Here is a 20,474-nt window from a genome sequence, read left to right as displayed (position 1 = left end):
TGTAATCCACCACAATAACAGGCTAAACAAGATAAATTACATGATGAGATCAATTAATGTAGAAAAAGCATTTAACAAAGTCTAAATCCCATTGATGATGAAAATCTAGAATAGAGGAGGCTTTCTTCAATTTGATAAAGACTTTCAAGTATGTATGTCTCTATTCCTAAACAATATACACTTTTGTTTACTGTGACTTTAAACTTTATTTTACACTGTATATATTCACTAACCAACTTTTTCTGAACATTATGTTTGTGGATTTAATCCACGAACATTGTGTTGGTTTAGTTTTAAGGTTTTTCACTGCTATATATTATTCCACTTAAGTGTATACCACAGTTTATCCACTTTCCTGTTGATAAATGCTAAATTTGTTCCCCCCCCTTTTTTTTTCCTACTACAAAAGATGAAGCTAAAAAAACCACTCTTATCTAGGAATGAAATTACTGTGTTAGAGGAATACCAATCTTTAACTATGCCACATATCACTACATTGGTTACTCTACTATGCCCACACAAATATGTAAGATAGTTTTTATTTTTCCATATCTTCACCAGCAAGTGAAATTGACAGTCTTTTTATTGTTAATCCAATAGATGGATTAGTAACGCATTGTTTTGAATTTCTCCAAAGTTGAACGTTTTTTATAGGTTTATTGGCCATTTATAGTTCATCTTTTGTGAGTTACCTATTTACATGTTTTGTTGAGGTTTTTTTTTTGTTTTTGTTTTTGTTTTCTTTTTAAGGCTGTACCTGAGGCATATGGAATTTCCTAGGTAGGGGTCGAATTGGAGCTGCAGCTGCCAACCTATGCCACAGCCACAGCAACACTGGATCTGAGCCCCAACTGCAACCTACGCTGAAGCTTGTGGCAATGCAGGATCCTTAACCCACTGAGCATGGCCAGGGATTGAACCTGCATCCTCTTGAACACTACCTGGGTTCTTAACCTGCTGAGCCACAATGGGAACTCCTTTTGTCAAGTTTTAAATTGGATTATTATCTTTTTCTTATCAATTAGTAGGATTTACTTGTAATTCTTCGGTTATATGTATTGCACATCTTTTCAAAGGTTGTGTCTTTTCACTTTTTAAAATGTGAATAAAAGTTTTTAATATGGCCAAAATTTTCAGCCTTTTCCTTGATAGTTTATGCATTTTATTGTCTTATGAATTCCTTCTTTATACCATTATAATAACTATAGTTTCCTAGATGGTATTCTAAATGCTTTTTTAAAAAACTTTTTTTTTTTTTGCCTTTCCAAATTAGGTCTTTATCTGCAGTGGATTTTTGTGTATGGTATGAGGTAGGACAATTTTTTTTTCTAGTTGTTTCACCCTTTTGCTCTCTAATCTGTGAGAACGCGTCTCTCCTGTTTTTTCCATAAGTGCTTGGGTGTGTTTCTGAGCTCTCTGCTCAGTGTTGCTGTTTTATTTATTATACATTTATAAAAAGAGTTACAGCATGGTAGGATAAGTTGTGCACTTTGATTTTCTTCAAAATTATCTTGACTGTTCTTTACATTTTGCTTTTCTAAAGAATTTTAGAATTTTTATCAGACTCTGCAGATGCCTTGTTTGAAGTTAAATTACATTTAGTTCATAAATTTGGGGAGGCTTGTTTTTTTATGATATTAAATCTCCACATGTCTGTAAACATGCTCCCTTTGTGTAGCTTTTTTCCAATTCTTTTAAAAAAATTGTATAATTTTCTTTAAGGATATATGTGTCTCTGTAGTGAGGCTTATTACTAGGTATCTTTTATTTTGGTTATTATAAGTGGAATATTCTTTCAGATTATACTTTCTGTAACTGGAATGCAATTCATTTCTACGGATATCATGTGTATTGTTAATTCTAACAATATACTTGTAGATTATTTCAGGATTTCCACCCAGGTAATATCATAAAAATGACAATTCCCTCCCTTTTTCTATTCCTATTATTATTCTCTCTTTCTAAAATTTCATTTTATTATTTTTTTCTCTTAAAAACTGCCTTGGAGAGGACTTCAAGACACTGTTGAATGGAAACGATGATAGTGGGCAAACTTTTCTCACTTCAGATTTTTTTTTTTTTTTTTTTTTTTTTTTGTCTTTTTGCTGTTTCTAGGGCCGCACCCGCAGCACGTGGAGGTTCCTAGACTAAGGGTCAAATCAGAGCTGGAGCCTCCAACCTACGCCAGAGCCACAGCAAGTAGGGATCCAAGCCGAGTTTGCAACCTACACCACAGCTCACGGCAACGCCTGATCCTTAACCCACTGAGCAAGGCCAGGGATCGAACCCACAACGTCGTGGTTCCTAGTCGGATTCGTTAACCACTGCGCCACAATGGGAACTCCTTCTCACTTCTGATTTTAAAAGGAATATTTCTCATGCTTTACTATTAAGTGTGAAACGTACTGTAGATTTTTTTGGCACAGTCTTCTTCAGAAAAGAAGTCTCATTTATTTCCTGGATTACTATGCATTTTACCATGAATAAGTATTGAGGAGTTTCCATCATGGCCTAGTGGAAACAAATCCGACTAGGAACCATGAGGTTGAGGGTTCAATCCCTGGCCTCTCTCAGTGGGTTAAGGATCTGGCGTTGCTGTGGCTGTGGTGTAGGCTGGCAGCTGTAGCTCTGATTAAACCCCTAGCCTGGGAACCTCCATATGCTATGAGTGAGGCCCTAAAAAGCATAAATAAATAAATAAAAAAGTATTTAAAAAGGTGTTGTATCTGTAGGGTACAAAAATTTGAGGTATGTATTAATTCAATCATATTAATTGTATTATTCAAACAATTTCTTAAGTTTTCTTTTTTCTACTTACACGGAAATGTTAAAAGAAAAACCCTCTCGCTGTGATTGGGTTTCCCTTTCCTCTGCTTCCTTTTCTTTCCCTTCCCTTTCCTCCTCCCTTCTTTTTTTTTTTTTTTTTTTTTTCTGTCTTTTTGCCATTTCTTGGGCCACTCCCACAGCATATGGCGGTTCCCAGGATAGGGGTCAAATCAGAGCTGGAGCCTCCAACCTATGCCAGAGCCACAGTAAGTAGGGATCCGAGCCACGTCTGCAGCCTACACCACAGCTCACGGCAACGCCGGATCCTTAACCCACTGAGCAAGGCCAGGGATCGAACCCACAACCTTGTGGTTCCTAGTCGGATTTGTTAACCACTGAGCCACGACGGGAACTCCCTCCCTTCTTTTTTTTCCTTCTTTCCCCTTCCTGACTTCCTTCTGTCCCTCCTTCTTGGATTACCTGCAAACTGTAAAAAAAGGTAGTGGTACATAAAAGAAATGCTTACAGAAACATCAAAGATAAACATCACACAAATAAAAAACCAAGGAGTTGTGGTGATATAATCAGAAAAAATATGAAGTCAAGATTAAAATCATTAAATGTCACATAAAACACCCTTTTACATTAAAGCAGGTGCATCCCATTCCTAAAGTATAATAGTCATGAGCTCTTAGGAATTGAGTCATATACCATCAAAGTACATAAAGCAAAAAATGTTAGAAAGGTAGATTACTTTCTCTCTGGATCAAAGTGCTCTCAGCCGTAAAAGTAGGATGTAACAGGATTGCCTGTTTTTGATGATTAAGCTAGATGATGCATGGGGAGTGCTTACAAATACCTCAGGCTACAGACTCTTAATTTTGAGCTCAAATCCAAAGTGAAAGAAACCAAATCTCATTCTCCGTCAATTTAGGACAATCTCAGTTGGTTCTGCTGCCTTTCTCTCTTGCTTTTAACCTGGGATTTTAATCCAACTTTCAGGGGTTTATGGAGTTTTAAGACATCAGGGGGAGGCATCTGGTTTCTGCATTAAGAAGAATGTCTTGGATCTTGCCTACATTCCAGGGACCCTGCCTGAGCTGCTGCTGCACCCCTATTATTTTGACCACTCCAGGTAAGTCAACTCGCTTTTTTTCTCTCTATGAAATCACATAATAAACCAACTTCTGCACTGTGCCAATCTGGGGCCAGGGGTCTGTCTTAGCCCCTTTCTGCCTTTGGCCCATTCAATCTTTTCCCTTGCTGCTGGGTAGAACTCCATATGGGAAACCAAGCAGTGGGCCCCCACTCGTCAAGTCCTACATTCAAATGGCATTTCTTTCCTACCCGGGACCTTGAAGTTTTCTCTGCAGTAATGGTTCCTAAATTGATCTGCAAATCACTCCCTCCCTAAGTTTGAAAAACACCAATGCCGAGGCTACATCCAATTAAATAAGGATCTATGGCAATAGGGACTAAAGTATTGCATTTTTTAAAAGTTCCCGGAGTGATTCCATTTGGTAGCCAGGTTTGAAAATTTCTGCTCCTAGAAGGTTGAGTGAGGGCTTTCTAGATTGGTTTTGTCACATATTTTAGTTATTTATTTTTCTTGCCTTCAGCAGATGTATGACCATCTCACCACACCCTGGTTAGCATAAACTGCTATAATTTCTCTACTGTTCACATACGTATTTAATTTTTTTTTCATCTTTTGTCTTTTTGTCTTTTGTTGTTGTTGTTGTTGCTATTTCTTGGGCCGCTCCCGTGGCATATGGAGGTTCCCAGGCTAGGGGTCCAATCGGAGCTGTAGCCACCGGCCTACGCCAGAGCCACAGCAACGCGGGATCGAGCCGCGTCTGCAACCTACACCACAGCTCACGGCAACGCCGGATCGTTAACCCACTGAGCAAGGGCAGGGACCGAACCCGCAACCTCATGGTTCCTAGTCGGATTCGTTAACCACTGCGCCACGACGGGAACTCCGTATTTAATTTTTTTATTGAAGTATAGTTGATTACAATGTTACAGGTGTACAGCAAAATGATTCAGTTATATAAGTATGTGTATCCCTTTTCACATTCTTCTCATTATAGGTTATTGCAAGATGTTCAGTATAGTTGCCTGTGCTCTACAGTAAGTCCTTGTTGTTTATCTATTTTATATATAATCATGAGGATATGTTAATCCCTAACTCCTAATTTATCTTTCCCTACCTGCTTTCTCTTTGGCAACCATAAGTTTATTTTCTATGTCTGTAAGTCTATTTCTATTTTGTAAATAAGTTCATTTGTATCATTATTTTAGATTCTACATATAAGTGATATCATAGGACATTTGCCTTCCTCTGTCTGATTTACTCCACTTAGAGATGATAGTCTCTTGGTCCATCCTTGTTACTTCATATGACATTTTTTTCATTCTTTTTTATGACCAAGTTATATCCCATTGTATGTGTATCACATCTTCTTTATCCATTCGTCTGTCAGTGGACACTTAGGTTACTTCCATGCCTTGGCAATTGGAAATAGTGCTGCTATGAACACTGAGGTGTCTGTATCTTTTCGAATTAGAATTTTCTCTAGATAGATGCCCAGGAGTGGGATTGCTGAATCATATGGTAATTCTATTTTCAGTTTTTTAAGGACCCTCCATACTGTTCTCCATAGTGGCGACATCAGTTTACATTTGCACACAGTTTTTTTTATCATGACTAATTTGATAGTTGAAAAATGTTATTTTATTGATTAGCTTTAATATTTCTCATATGCTTATTTTTTACTAGTGAATTGTTGGTTCCTATCTCTGTTACATTTTTATCCTGAGATGACAGTGTTTTCTCTTACATGTTTGTGAGAGCTTTGTCTATTAAATATTAACTGTTTGGTCCTCATTTGTTTTAAATATCCATCCCAATTTGTCAATAGTCTGTATTTATTTTATATACATATATGGGCATATTCGTCTTTTTAGGGCTGCACTCCCAGCATATGGAAGTCCCCAGGCTAGGGACTGAATGGGAGCTGCATCTGCTGGCCTATGCCACAGCCACAGCCATAGTCACAGCAGTGCCAGATCCGAGCCTACACCACAGCTCACAGCACCACTGGATCCTTTAACCCACTGAGCAAGGCCAGGAGTAGAACTGGCATCCTCATGGATACTATTCAGATTCTTAACCTATTAAGCCACAACGGGAACTCCTGGTCTGTATTTATTTTAAATAGAAGACTTTTAAACTATGTTTTCTTCTTTAGTGTTTGCTTATGTATGATCATATTTTCTAAAAGCAGTGCTTCTTCAGTAGAGTTTTCAGTGTTGACAGAAACACAGAGAAATATCTACATTGTCTAGCATGGCAGCCACTAGATCCATGTGGTTATTGAGTGTTTAAAATGCGGCTAGTGTGACTGGGGAACTGAATTTTTAATTTGACTTTTAATTAATTTAGATGTAAATAACTACGTGTTACCGGTGGCTACTGCACTGATCAGTACAGTTCTACAGGGTTTATCATCATAAGTTTAGGATTTTTTTTTGGTCTGATGGTTATTTTGAGAGTTTTTTTCTTAAAAGTTCTAGTTTCGATGGATTATAATGAAGAAACGAAATTATAAAGAATGTATATGCATGTGTGACTGGGTCACCTTGCTGCACAGTAGAAAATGGACAGAACATTGTAAACCAGCTATAATGGAAAAAAACATTAAAAAAGAAATGAAATTATAATGAAATAAAAATATGGCTTTTGTAATTTATATTTTAAAAACAACTGATGTTATTTATACCTTGGCATGTGATGAATTTTTAGAAATCACCAATGAGACTGAAAAGAAAGTCTAGGGTAAAAAATTTTGCTGTATCTACTAATTCTGTTTTTCTGATTATTCGAACTGCCTAGAAATATCCTCTTATTTTTTTATCAACTTGCTCTGTCAAAAAATTATATTGGTATTATAGTATCTCACTATAGCTGTATTTTTTTCTTCTTACATATCAAATAGTTTTTTGCTATATAAATATTCTTATTTTGTTTGCTTTTTATGGTTTTTTTTCCCCCTTTGGCATTTAGACTTTGATTTTATGTTAACCAGCTCATAAATGCTCAGGACTATTATTTCATTATTATAGATTTCACCTTGTTTCAATACAAAAGGGTTCTAAAAGGGTGTCTTCTGTGTTTCCTGTAATCCTTTTTGCTTTGAACTTTCCTTTGGTAACATCAGTGCCACCTCTGCTTATTTTTGTTTGCCTGATACATTTTATTCTGTCCTCTTACTCTCATTCTATGTAATTTCATTTTGGTCTCACCATTATAAGAAACATACAGTCAGATATTCTTCTTTAATTCATGTGAGTTTCTGCCTCTTACTTCGGTTGTGGAGCAAAACTACTTTTATTTCTTTTCAACACTGATAAGTTCAGTCCTATTTCTATAGTTTACTTTATAAACTGACAGTTTGAGACTGTCTTTTTTGACCAACTTACTTACTGGTTTGTGTCTTCTGCTATCTATTTTGTTTTCATTTATGGTAACTTGGATGGTATATTTTCCCTACTCTGATGGATATTGTGGAATTTCAAGTGTTTGTCTTTCTTTCTGCCTTTCCCATTCCCACAAATATAAATTAATTAAGAGTTACAGACTCAGGCTGAAGAACCTTACCCCTCTTTCTGTTTTCCCCCAAGTAAATCGTCAAGAGCTGTTTTGGCTTAATACTCAATACTTATGTTATACTCAGTATTTCCTTTATTTATCTCTGGATTTTTCGGAAATGTCAGTGTTTACTACCAATTCTTTTATATGATTATGTTCTTATTGTCAAATTTTTAATCTAAAAGCCTGAAGGGAAAGTGAGAGACAGGAAGTATTTCAGAAAATAGTTCTGTAGTAATGGAAGAATCTGATTTCTGTAATCTAGGAGGAAAAATAATAGGTGAGAGCTGATGCAATTTTTTTACATTTTAAAAAATAAGTATTCTGCTTTTCCCAGGATACATTTTCTTCTGCTCTCCCAGGACCCTACATTCAATAGATATACTAAGACTTTACATGTGAACTTTTATTTATTTATTTGTTTATTTATGTATGTATGTATGTATGTCTTTTTGCCTTTTCTGGGGCTGCTCCCTTGGCATATGGAGGTTCCCAGGCTAGGGGTCGAATCGGAGCTGTAGCTGCCGGCCTACACCACAGCCACAGCAACGCGGGATCGAGCCGCGTCTGCAACCTACACCACAGCTCACGGCAACGCCGGATCGTTAACCCACTGAGCAAGGGCAGGGACCGAACCCGCAACCTCATGGTTCCTAGTCGGATTCGTTAACCACTGCGCCACGACGGGAACTCCGTATTTAATTTTTTTATTGAAGTATAGTTGATTACAATGTTACAGGTGTACAGCAAAATGATTCAGTTATATAAGTATGTGTATCCCTTTTCACATTCTTCTCATTATAGGTTATTGCAAGATGTTCAGTATAGTTGCCTGTGCTCTACAGTAAGTCCTTGTTGTTTATCTATTTTATATATAATCATGAGGATATGTTAATCCCTAACTCCTAATTTATCTTTCCCTACCTGCTTTCTCTTTGGCAACCATAAGTTTATTTTCTATGTCTGTAAGTCTATTTCTATTTTGTAAATAAGTTCATTTGTATCATTATTTTAGATTCTACATATAAGTGATATCATAGGACATTTGCCTTCCTCTGTCTGATTTACTCCACTTAGAGATGATAGTCTCTTGGTCCATCCTTGTTACTTCATATGACATTTTTTTCATTCTTTTTTATGACCAAGTTATATCCCATTGTATGTGTATCACATCTTCTTTATCCATTCGTCTGTCAGTGGACACTTAGGTTACTTCCATGCCTTGGCAATTGGAAATAGTGCTGCTATGAACACTGAGGTGTCTGTATCTTTTCGAATTAGAATTTTCTCTAGATAGATGCCCAGGAGTGGGATTGCTGAATCATATGGTAATTCTATTTTCAGTTTTTTAAGGACCCTCCATACTGTTCTCCATAGTGGCGACATCAGTTTACATTTGCACACAGTTTTTTTTATCATGACTAATTTGATAGTTGAAAAATGTTATTTTATTGATTAGCTTTAATATTTCTCATATGCTTATTTTTTACTAGTGAATTGTTGGTTCCTATCTCTGTTACATTTTTATCCTGAGATGACAGTGTTTTCTCTTACATGTTTGTGAGAGCTTTGTCTATTAAATATTAACTGTTTGGTCCTCATTTGTTTTAAATATCCATCCCAATTTGTCAATAGTCTGTATTTATTTTATATACATATATGGGCATATTCGTCTTTTTAGGGCTGCACTCCCAGCATATGGAAGTCCCCAGGCTAGGGACTGAATGGGAGCTGCATCTGCTGGCCTATGCCACAGCCACAGCCATAGTCACAGCAGTGCCAGATCCGAGCCTACACCACAGCTCACAGCACCACTGGATCCTTTAACCCACTGAGCAAGGCCAGGAGTAGAACTGGCATCCTCATGGATACTATTCAGATTCTTAACCTATTAAGCCACAACGGGAACTCCTGGTCTGTATTTATTTTAAATAGAAGACTTTTAAACTATGTTTTCTTCTTTAGTGTTTGCTTATGTATGATCATATTTTCTAAAAGCAGTGCTTCTTCAGTAGAGTTTTCAGTGTTGACAGAAACACAGAGAAATATCTACATTGTCTAGCATGGCAGCCACTAGATCCATGTGGTTATTGAGTGTTTAAAATGCGGCTAGTGTGACTGGGGAACTGAATTTTTAATTTGACTTTTAATTAATTTAGATGTAAATAACTACGTGTTACCGGTGGCTACTGCACTGATCAGTACAGTTCTACAGGGTTTATCATCATAAGTTTAGGATTTTTTTTTGGTCTGATGGTTATTTTGAGAGTTTTTTTCTTAAAAGTTCTAGTTTCGATGGATTATAATGAAGAAACGAAATTATAAAGAATGTATATGCATGTGTGACTGGGTCACCTTGCTGCACAGTAGAAAATGGACAGAACATTGTAAACCAGCTATAATGGAAAAAAACATTAAAAAAGAAATGAAATTATAATGAAATAAAAATATGGCTTTTGTAATTTATATTTTAAAAACAACTGATGTTATTTATACCTTGGCATGTGATGAATTTTTAGAAATCACCAATGAGACTGAAAAGAAAGTCTAGGGTAAAAAATTTTGCTGTATCTACTAATTCTGTTTTTCTGATTATTCGAACTGCCTAGAAATATCCTCTTATTTTTTTATCAACTTGCTCTGTCAAAAAATTATATTGGTATTATAGTATCTCACTATAGCTGTATTTTTTTCTTCTTACATATCAAATAGTTTTTTGCTATATAAATATTCTTATTTTGTTTGCTTTTTATGGTTTTTTTTCCCCCTTTGGCATTTAGACTTTGATTTTATGTTAACCAGCTCATAAATGCTCAGGACTATTATTTCATTATTATAGATTTCACCTTGTTTCAATACAAAAGGGTTCTAAAAGGGTGTCTTCTGTGTTTCCTGTAATCCTTTTTGCTTTGAACTTTCCTTTGGTAACATCAGTGCCACCTCTGCTTATTTTTGTTTGCCTGATACATTTTATTCTGTCCTCTTACTCTCATTCTATGTAATTTCATTTTGGTCTCACCATTATAAGAAACATACAGTCAGATATTCTTCTTTAATTCATGTGAGTTTCTGCCTCTTACTTCGGTTGTGGAGCAAAACTACTTTTATTTCTTTTCAACACTGATAAGTTCAGTCCTATTTCTATAGTTTACTTTATAAACTGACAGTTTGAGACTGTCTTTTTTGACCAACTTACTTACTGGTTTGTGTCTTCTGCTATCTATTTTGTTTTCATTTATGGTAACTTGGATGGTATATTTTCCCTACTCTGATGGATATTGTGGAATTTCAAGTGTTTGTCTTTCTTTCTGCCTTTCCCATTCCCACAAATATAAATTAATTAAGAGTTACAGACTCAGGCTGAAGAACCTTACCCCTCTTTCTGTTTTCCCCCAAGTAAATCGTCAAGAGCTGTTTTGGCTTAATACTCAATACTTATGTTATACTCAGTATTTCCTTTATTTATCTCTGGATTTTTCGGAAATGTCAGTGTTTACTACCAATTCTTTTATATGATTATGTTCTTATTGTCAAATTTTTAATCTAAAAGCCTGAAGGGAAAGTGAGAGACAGGAAGTATTTCAGAAAATAGTTCTGTAGTAATGGAAGAATCTGATTTCTGTAATCTAGGAGGAAAAATAATAGGTGAGAGCTGATGCAATTTTTTTACATTTTAAAAAATAAGTATTCTGCTTTTCCCAGGATACATTTTCTTCTGCTCTCCCAGGACCCTACATTCAATAGATATACTAAGACTTTACATGTGAACTTTTATTTATTTATTTGTTTATTTATGTATGTATGTATGTATGTCTTTTTGCCTTTTCTGGGGCTGCTCCCTTGGCATATGGAGGTTCCCAGGCTAGGGGTCGAATCGGAGCTGTAGCTGCCGGCCTACACCACAGCCACAGCAACGCGGGATCCGAAGTGCGTCTGCAACCTACACCACAGCTCACAGCGACGCCAGATCCTTAACCCACTGAGCAAGGCCAGGGATTGAACCCTCAATCTCATGGTTCCTAGCTGGATTCGTTAACCACTGCGCCACAATGGGAACTCTTTTGTGAACTTTAGATTTCATTTCTACTTCCAGTTGCTTTCGTTATTGTTTTGTTTCGTTGTTGTTTTAATTTTATAAGGGTGGTGTTGTCATCATTTATTGAATGGGAAGTTAGGATGGGTAGCTGCTAATATGCTGCCACGTTTACCTGGACATCTGCATTTCAATTTCTAGAAAACAAACTTTTCACATGTTCAAAAAGACATATGTATTGTATTGTATTGCATCGTATGCATCTGCATTCTAAAAAGATTTGAGGACATGTACTATGGCGCATTGAATTTGCAAATAACACAAGAAAAAGTAAGGATACTGAGGCAAAGAGAAAAAGGATGATGCTTTGTTATGTCAAGTGCAAGCCGTAATTGTTAGAGATGGGTTGCAAAATTCAGCTTCCTAGGAGTCGCAGTAAAGAAACATGATTAGTCCCGCAGTTTCAAAATTCATGGTGACCTTAAAGACAAGTAGTTGTCCAGAAGCAGCCCACCCTTTTCGGACAACGAGACTTTGGAGACACTTCTTTCCCAGTTCTCCCAAAGGGGGCGCTGTAGGAACATGTGGACCGTATTCTCCATACCTTGCAGGCATTTGAACACTCTTGAGTTTGACAGAGCTATTTCTTATATAATGTCCTCCAACATAGACTATATAATGCAAAGATCCCTGCCCCCCTCAAAAGCAATATTTTTGAGAGACTCTGTCTAAATATGTAGAGAGGCAGTGTGATATAATGAGTAACTATGTGCGGCCGCTGGTAGAATTCCTGAGTTCAAATCTCGACTCAGCCATTAGCCCCAAGTCTGACCCTAGATAATCTACTCAAGTGTCTGTTTTTTCCACTGCTCGGTCAGGGAGGGTCTGATGGAGATGTCATTTCACAGGGCTGGGGGTGGAGCGGAGGGCTGGGGGTTATAATGAATCACTAGTAAAGAATGAGGTCTCCAGCTTCAAGTCTCCAACCCCCTGTGGTGGGTCTAGGTGGCAAATTAATAATCAAGTGGTAGAAAACTGAAGGAAAAAGCAAGTATCCTATCAATTCTAAAAGACGCATTTTTCACATTTTACTGTTTTAAAAACCAGAGCACATTGTAAAATTGATGGCATGCCATGGCTGAATTGGCAGCATTGTTTTTCTTCCCTGGTGGAACATAAAATGATGGTATATGGTACAATTTACAACACCTTAGATTCAATAAAATATGATAATTTTTCTAAGAGACCAGCTTTTCCTCAGGGGCATCTAAGGTCTGTTTGCAGAGGTAGAATGGATTCTTCTAAACTTCTGGCAGTCCAAGAGGGCCATGGATGTCCAGTCAGGGCTCTGCTGGAGAAGGTGGTCAGAAGTAATATAGCTCTTCCATTTAAAAAAGGAGCCCTGCTAGGATAAGCCCTTGCATTACCCATGTTTTCCAGGTCCTTTATAAGGAGGAGAAAGAACTGCATGTACCAGGACACTCCTTTTGTCAACAAGGAAGAAGACTCAAACTACAAAGAAGCAGAAGCAGAAGCAGAAGAGTTCCCGTTGTGGTGCAGCGGAAACAAATCAGACTAGTAACCGTGAGGTTGCGGGTTTGCCTCGATCAGTGGGTTAAGGATCCGGCATTGCCATGAGCTGTGGTGTAGGTCGCAGGTGCAGCTCGGATCCTGTGTTGCTGTGGCTGTGGTGTAGGCCAGCAGCTACAGCTCCGATCCCACCTCTAGCCTGGGAACCTCCATATGCCATGGGTGTGGCCCTAAAAAGACAAAAAACAGAGAGAGAGAAAAGTAGAGAGGAAGTGAACAGCCTGCCAGGGGCCTTCTGGTTCCCCTTCCCTGTGTTATTTCACCAGGTCTGGACTATTTGCCCGGACTATTGAGAGCTCATTGCCAGTAGACCAGCCCTCTGACTTTTCCCTCTTCCTGTTGTTGGCAAGTCTGACCCCAATTCCAATAGGAAGGCTATCAGGGCCCGTCACGTTTGAGCAGCAGAAACACCCGTCAGTGTGGGAAGGGCAGACTGTGCAGAGCTGCACCCATCCCAGTTTGGGCAGAAACTGCATCTGTCTTCAAGGGAAGTTCATATCCTGGTCCCCGCAGAGCTGTCCACATAAAGTGCTTGTCACATGATAAGTGCACAACATTAGCAACTTTCATTTTTACAAGTTCTTTTGGAAGCACATGTTTGCAAGATAAAAGCATCTATTAGGCAAAGTCAGATATGCTACTGTTTCATGGTGCCTGGGAATGCTGAGGTAAGGGAGGACCTAAAAATTCCCTTATAGGTTGAGCGATCATGCATCCTAGTTGGCTTGGGGCTATCCCAGTTTATGCCTGTTACCCCAGCAAAATTCTTTTTTTTGTTTGTTTCTTTTGTTTTTGCTTTTTAGGGCCACACCCATGGCATATGGAGGTTTCCAGGCTAGGGATCAAATCAGAGCTACAGCTGCCGGCCTACACCACAGCCACAGCAATGCAGGATCCAAGCCATGTCTTCGACCTACACCACAGCTCACGGCAACACCGGATCCTTAACCCACTGAGCAAGGCCAGGGATTGAACCCGAAGCCTCACAGTTACTAGTCAGATTCGTTTCTGCTATGCCATAATGGGAACTCCAATCCCTGCAAAATTCTTAACAGGTTTCCTTTTCCATTCTCAAAAGCATTCTAATGTAGGCAATAATTGATACGTGCACTCTGTGCATAGGTCATGTAAAGTCCATTTTTTTGATTTCTATTCATATAATGTGAGAAATAAAATAATTTAAATGTAGAAAGATAAAAAACATTGAATTAGATATACAAAATCTTAAGAACAAGAATTTAAAAACCAAGAAATAAGAATAAAAACTCAAAAAGAAAAAAAATTTCATAGTAAAAAGTTGTCATATTGGACTTATTAAATAAAAAACATTTGAGAAGGTAAAACAACTATTTTATTTAATTAATTAATTAATTTATTTGTCTTTTGTCTTTTGAGGGCTGCACCTACAGCATATGGAGGTTCCCAGGCTAGGGGTTGAATCAGAGCTGTAGCCACCGGTCTACGCCATAGCAACGCCAGAGCCGAGCCATGTCTTAGGCCTACACCACAGCCACTGCAATGCAGGATCCAAGCTGCGTCTTTGACCTACACCACAGCTCATGGCAACACCGGATCCTTAACCCACTCAGCAAGGCCAGGGATTGAACCTGCAACCTCATGGTTACTAGTCGGGTTCGTTAACCACTGAGCCACAGGAACCACGACAGGAACTCCGAAACAACTATTTTAAATGAAAAGTTCAAAATAAGTATTTTAAAAGTATTACATTACGATGTGTAATAATACATTTTCAAATACAAAATGGAGAACAGGGAGATTAAAGCAAAAGTAAATTAGGGTAAGAATATAAACAATACAAATACAGTGAGAAAAACTTACTAAAATAATGCCTATCTCCATATAGAATATATATCTAGGCTTATATTTAGAGGGTAGTTTATATATACACAATAGTTATCTCCCTAATAAAACAAATGAAGCCAAAAACTAAAAGAGAAATAGTAAAAATGAAACCTGGAAGCCAGCAAACAGCAGCCACGCCTAGAATTCTGCAGTCCGGTGGTTTCTCAGAATGCGGGGACCAAGCAGAGCGCCCCAGGAAAGGGGTATGTGGACACCCAAAGAATGACCTGACCCTCCTCTCCCGAACCACATCTCACCCCCTGAACAAAGACTTCTCATGACCATGTTTGTGAGATGCTGCATTTCTGTCACTCAGATCTCCAAGTGCATAAGCACCCTGTAATCTTGTTTTCATGCTTTTTTTTTTGAGAAGTGGTCATATGTAAAAACTCTTCCCTTAAAGTTTGGGGTTAGTAGATGCTAATGATTACATTTGGAGTGGATAAACAATGACATCCTGCTGTATAGTACAGGGAACTATGTCTAGTGACTTGTGATGGAACATGATGGAGAAAAAGTATATATATATATATATATATATATATATACACTTTATATATATATATACACTTTATATATATATATACACTTTTTATATATATATATATATATATATATAGCTAGGTTACTTTGCTGTACAGCAAAAATTGACAGAACATTGTAAATCAACTATAATAGAAAAAATAAAAACCTTAAAAAAAATAAAGTACCTGATTAATGAAAACACCCAACCTCAAACTGTATTGATAGCAAAGGGTGTTTAGAAAGATGAGGAAATCAACACATTAAAGAATAGCTCCTCGCTGTAATAATCAGCTGAGCATCAGACGGAATCCATGGCATCACTGTTTTTGAAAAACATGTGCAGCAAGTTTTGCTAAACAAGAACTATGAAAGATGAAGGCAATTTGATCCACTAATTAGAACACCACCATTCAATCAAAGTGACTCAGCTAAGGTCACGTACCTCCTGCTTGAATTTAGAAAGGAGAAAGGTCTCTCGTTTTATATTTTCTCTTACTTGTTACCATATGAAAAGCTCCAGGATTTTTTATTAACCTGGGCAGTTGTTGGCCTGAGAGATTAGTTTAGCAATTTGAGGAGGTGAATTCTGCAGCTTGTTAAATTAGAAACCCAGACACTAAAGCCCCAAATCTAATTTTCGCCTGAGTTTATAAGGTTCTCTTAAAAATTCTATTATCCTAATGCATACCTTTAATTCTCTAACTCCTATAAGTACTTCCTACCAATTGTAAAGTCAAAAGTATTCTCAATTGCTACTGTGGAGTATTTAAATGCTTTATTTACTGGATCATTGAGCTTAGATACAGAGATCCAATCTATTTTTCTAAAATTGTAGGATTTGGAAATTGTAGCAGAATTCCTGATCTAACTGCGATTTCTGCCACATAAATGGCATTTTCTTGGGCCACTAATTTTACCTAAATAATAACTCCACTTGCTTGTTTGGGGCTGGGGGCAGGTCCTTAAAAACCCAGTCAATATATAACTCAGAAACCTAGACAAAAGAAGGGAAAAGGAAAACAGAAAAAGCAAGGGAGGTTTAAGGTGGAGGATGTTTGTTCTGATGCACATATAAAATTAAGCGGCTGATGAGAGTACAGGCACTGTTGTAACCCTATCCCAGACTCTCTTCCCCAGATAACCACACGGCTCGGCTCGCTCCCCCACCTTCCCAGGTCTTTGCTCATCCATCAGTGCCTCGGGTCTTTCTGATCACCTATGTGGGTTTCCTCTTTCTAGAGTCCCCACCCCACTCCACCCAACTCTCATGCCCTTTCTCTGCTTCATTTGTCTTCCCAGCACTCTCACCATCTAACATTTATTTTCATTATTTACCTCATTTATTGTATATTTCCCTTATTAAAGTGTAAGCCCCAGGAGGCAGAGACAAGCACAATTCTCATTGTTCGGTTTGCCCTTAGTACACATTGTCTAATGTTGCTAATTTTTGAGCTTTATGAAATGCCATCATTCTGTTTGTCATCTTTTGAGATTTGCTTTTCTCATTCGACAGTCTGTCTTTGAGATTGATTTTCAGTGACAGGTAAAGCTATAATTCCCTCATTACTTTTCCACTCTCTTGTCAATGACAATTTTGGTCTTTTTCTTTTTCTTTCTTTTTTTTTTTTTTTTTTCAAAGCAAGAGGACTTGAGTTGGTTGGCTGGTATACACATGCAAGAGCTTCTTTATGGGTATAGCCAGGAGTGGAATTTCTGGTCCCAGAAATCTTTCAGCTTTAAAAGATAATGTCAAATGATTTTCCAAGTCAGCTGTATGTACCAATTTGCACTCCACAGCAATATACAAAAAGTTCCTGTTGATATATTCCTTGTCCACACTTGCCACTTTCTGACTTTTCAATGTCGACCAATCTGCTAAATGTAACATGATATATTACTCTGGTTTTAGGACCCATTTCCCTAATTATTAATGAGATGGAGCATCCTTTCATGTTTAGAAGCCAATGGATGTTTTTTATTCTGTGAAATACTGTTCATGTCTTTTTTTCCCTTTTTTCCTATTTTATTGTCTTTATTGATTTGGAAGTTCTTTATAAATGCTGGATATTAATTTATCTGATATGTGTACATATGTATGCCATATATGTATATATGTATATGACAAATATGTTCTAGTTCATAGCTTAATTTTTCTCCTTTCTTCCCTCGCTCTCTTCCTTGTTACACTTTTTTTTTTTTTAACCCAGAATATCTATGGGTTTAGAAAAGGAGGGCGACCCATTCAGGTCAGATCAGACCATCACATTACATAGAAATTCCCGATAGATTCTTCCTCTTAAACATTCCCATTGCTAATAGCATTTCGGGGCGAATCTTCTTAGATAACTTTCTGGAAAGATAAACAGACAATTCCTTTGACGTGTGAGTTGTTTTCATTTTTAAATTGTGGAAGTAAAATAATAATTTCTTCATTTCTGTGAGTAACACTTGGAGTTAAATCAATTTCTAACAGTCCTCCATAACCTTAAACCACTGAACACATAATTTATAGGTAATCACATAATTTATGGCTAATTTGACAGCTGCTATAATGCTTAGCAAATTTTAATTTGTTAGAAATATTTGCATAAATAATATTTTGAGAGCCAAGGTTTTCATTTTGTTATTTTTATCCTCTCCAAAGCTATTAATTCTACATGCAATTTGACTTTTTCTTTCTTTTTTTTTTGCACCCATGGCATATGGAAGCTGCCAGGCTAGGGGATGAATTGGAACTGTAGCTGCCAGCCTACGCTACAGCCACAGCAACGCCAGATCCGCGTACCTCTTCTGTGATCTACACCACAGCTCAAGGCAACGCTGGAACTTAACCCACTGGGAGAGGCCAGGTATGGAACCCTAGTTGGGTTCGTTACCGCTGAGCCATGACAGGAACTCCAAATCTACAACGATTCTTGCTCTCAGGTTAGATTAAGGCTCTCAGCTGATTATAAGTTCTGTAAGGATAAAGATCCTGTTGGAGCCCTGTGTACCATGGAGCACCATACCTGGCACATAGTGGTTTGCTCAAAAAATACTTGCCTAATAAATTATGTGAAATATAGAGCCACAAAAACTTGGCTAGGTATCTTTAGGAATCTAAAAATGTTCCCAGCCTATGGACCAATAAATCTGCTTCAAGGTATGTATTCTAAGAAAGAAATCAAATCAATGCAGATAGATGTATATACAAGGGTGTTCGTACAATCACTTTATAATGAAGTAAGTTTAGAAATACTAAATGCTAAATATTTAACTTGTTCAAACAATTCTGGAGCATTCATAACGTCATGAAGTCATTAAAACTCATGTTTTCAAAAAATATAAGAACTGCATATAAAATGGTCTTAAATAAAAGACCATAAAACTGTGTATTTAATATTATTCAAATTGTGGTATATGGTATCTAGACATAGAAAAAACTGGAAAGAAATATACCAATATTTTTCAGCAGTTGTCTCTGGGTAGCAGGGACCACCAATAAGTACAATAACTGCACTAGACTCTGAGGGCCTTGAAATTAGCAGTAAGTTTTTCCAGGTTGGTATTTTTACAGTTTGGCATAGTGTTTGTGAATGGTGATTGTCCATGTGATTAACTGGAATCATACACTTTATTGATTGATGACTGATTGCTTTTTAGGCCCACACCTGCAGCATATGGAGGTTCCCAGGCTAGGGGTTGAATCAGAGCTGCAGCTTCTGGCCTACACCACAGCCACAGCCACACGGAGTCTGAGCTACTTCTATGACCCACACCACATCTTGCGGCAATGCTGAATCCGTAACCCACCGATCGAGGCCAGGGATCGAACCCTCATCCTCATGAATACTCGTTAGGTTTGTAACCTGCTAAGCCACAACAGAATCTCCTCATACACTTTAAAATAATAAGAACTCTTAATCCTTCATGGCCCAGTATCAGTAACTTGTCATTGATCATGCATTTTAAAACTTCATTTATCATCATATATTCCTGCTTCCAAAACAGGTGCTTGGGTTGGCCCGCCCGCCAGCCACATCCACCACGGGCAGTCTGGGTACTGGAAATGGCAGAGGCGCCTAACTATTTTTCACCAACACCTTCAAATGCCTACAAACTGTCCCAGCAAACTGTGTGTGTGGACTCTTATACCTTAGCTATGCAAAACGAACTCAGCATGCAGTAGGCACAGCAGAGTGTGGGCATTTTTGATTTGAAACATATATTTTCATTCACTCTTGGTGGGAGATTGTCGAACACAAGGCACAAAGCATGCGGAGCCCAGATAATTTATGTCTTCCATAAATTGTCTACAGCGGTGGTGTTTTGGCTTCTTAAGGGCGATTCAGAAATTTGGGACATATGTTTTCATTAAGAAATATTCTGACGGCATTGCCTAACCTGCTGACTGCCAAGATCTGATCCTGTATCCAGTGCATGTGACTCTTGTGGTGGTTAATCTGGGGCCCGATCTTCATGCCTTCCCGGCCTATTCAGTTATAGGATCACAAGTCCTCTTGGCATGAGGGCTGTGGAAGTGCCGTGGCAGAAATGATGAAGACGACGCCGGGAAAGTAAGAAAGGTTCCAGTTTCTGCAGTCGTGGGATTCCGAAAGCAGTGTGATCACTCTCAGGTAAGATCTTACAAGATGCGCTGAAACTCCTATAGCCACTCAGAAAGGAGAGCTTCTCCTTCAGGGTCTAGGATCAAGGAACGGGGTGTGGATGCAGCAGCAGATGCCAGGGGGCCCCCAGACCACACAGGGCACCAGCCACACAACCCCCCTGATCGAGGCAGTCCCCCGGGGGGGGGGGGTGGCGGGACATAGTTGAGTCCTCGTGGAAGCTAGAACACTGGGCAAGAGAAACAAGATATACTGCTACATACACTGTCTCTCTCTGGGCACTGATTTACCTCTGCGTTCCCATTATTTTCTTCATGGAAAGTCTTTGCCTGGCTCTAATTCCACCTTCCAGAGCTTCTGTGCTCCCGAAACTGAGCTAAGCCAGGCATTTGAACCCAGGGAAATGCTGAGGAAGAGCCAAGGTCAGCAAGATCAT

General features: G+C 38.1%; 1 protein-coding gene across 5 annotated transcripts in view; it reads left to right on the top strand.

Moving 5' to 3' along the window:
- The window catches only part of LRGUK (leucine rich repeats and guanylate kinase domain containing), a 173,714-nt gene that overhangs the window by 140,881 nt on the left and 12,359 nt on the right, over positions 1-20,474 (top strand). Inside the window, exons 25-28 of one of the 5 annotated variants that reach the window (XR_014833784.1) lie at positions 1,274-1,310; positions 3,853-3,901; positions 4,860-4,899; positions 19,911-20,047. Coding sequence is in view for 1 of the 5 variants with exons in the window: in XM_085005424.1 (XP_084861550.1) it covers positions 1,274-1,310; positions 3,769-3,820 (89 nt within the window). In the remaining 4 variants the exon portion in view is untranslated. Of the gene's footprint in view, positions 1-1,273; positions 1,311-3,768; positions 3,965-4,859; positions 4,996-19,910; positions 20,048-20,474 lie in introns of those variants that run through there. The other 4 variants (XR_014833783.1, XR_014833781.1, XR_014833779.1 and 1 more) reach the window with 4 other exon arrangements.

Source organism: Sus scrofa, chromosome 18 (genome assembly GCF_054392235.1).
Source record: "Sus scrofa isolate SSC_HxYL_T2T_F1_AM1 chromosome 18, Sscrofa_HxYL_maternal_Yorkshire_Landrace_v2.0, whole genome shotgun sequence".
In the NCBI taxonomy this organism is placed as follows: Eukaryota; Metazoa; Chordata; class Mammalia; order Artiodactyla; family Suidae; genus Sus; species Sus scrofa.
Note: the sequence above shows the minus strand (reverse complement) of the source record. Positions and strands in the feature narration are given on the sequence as shown.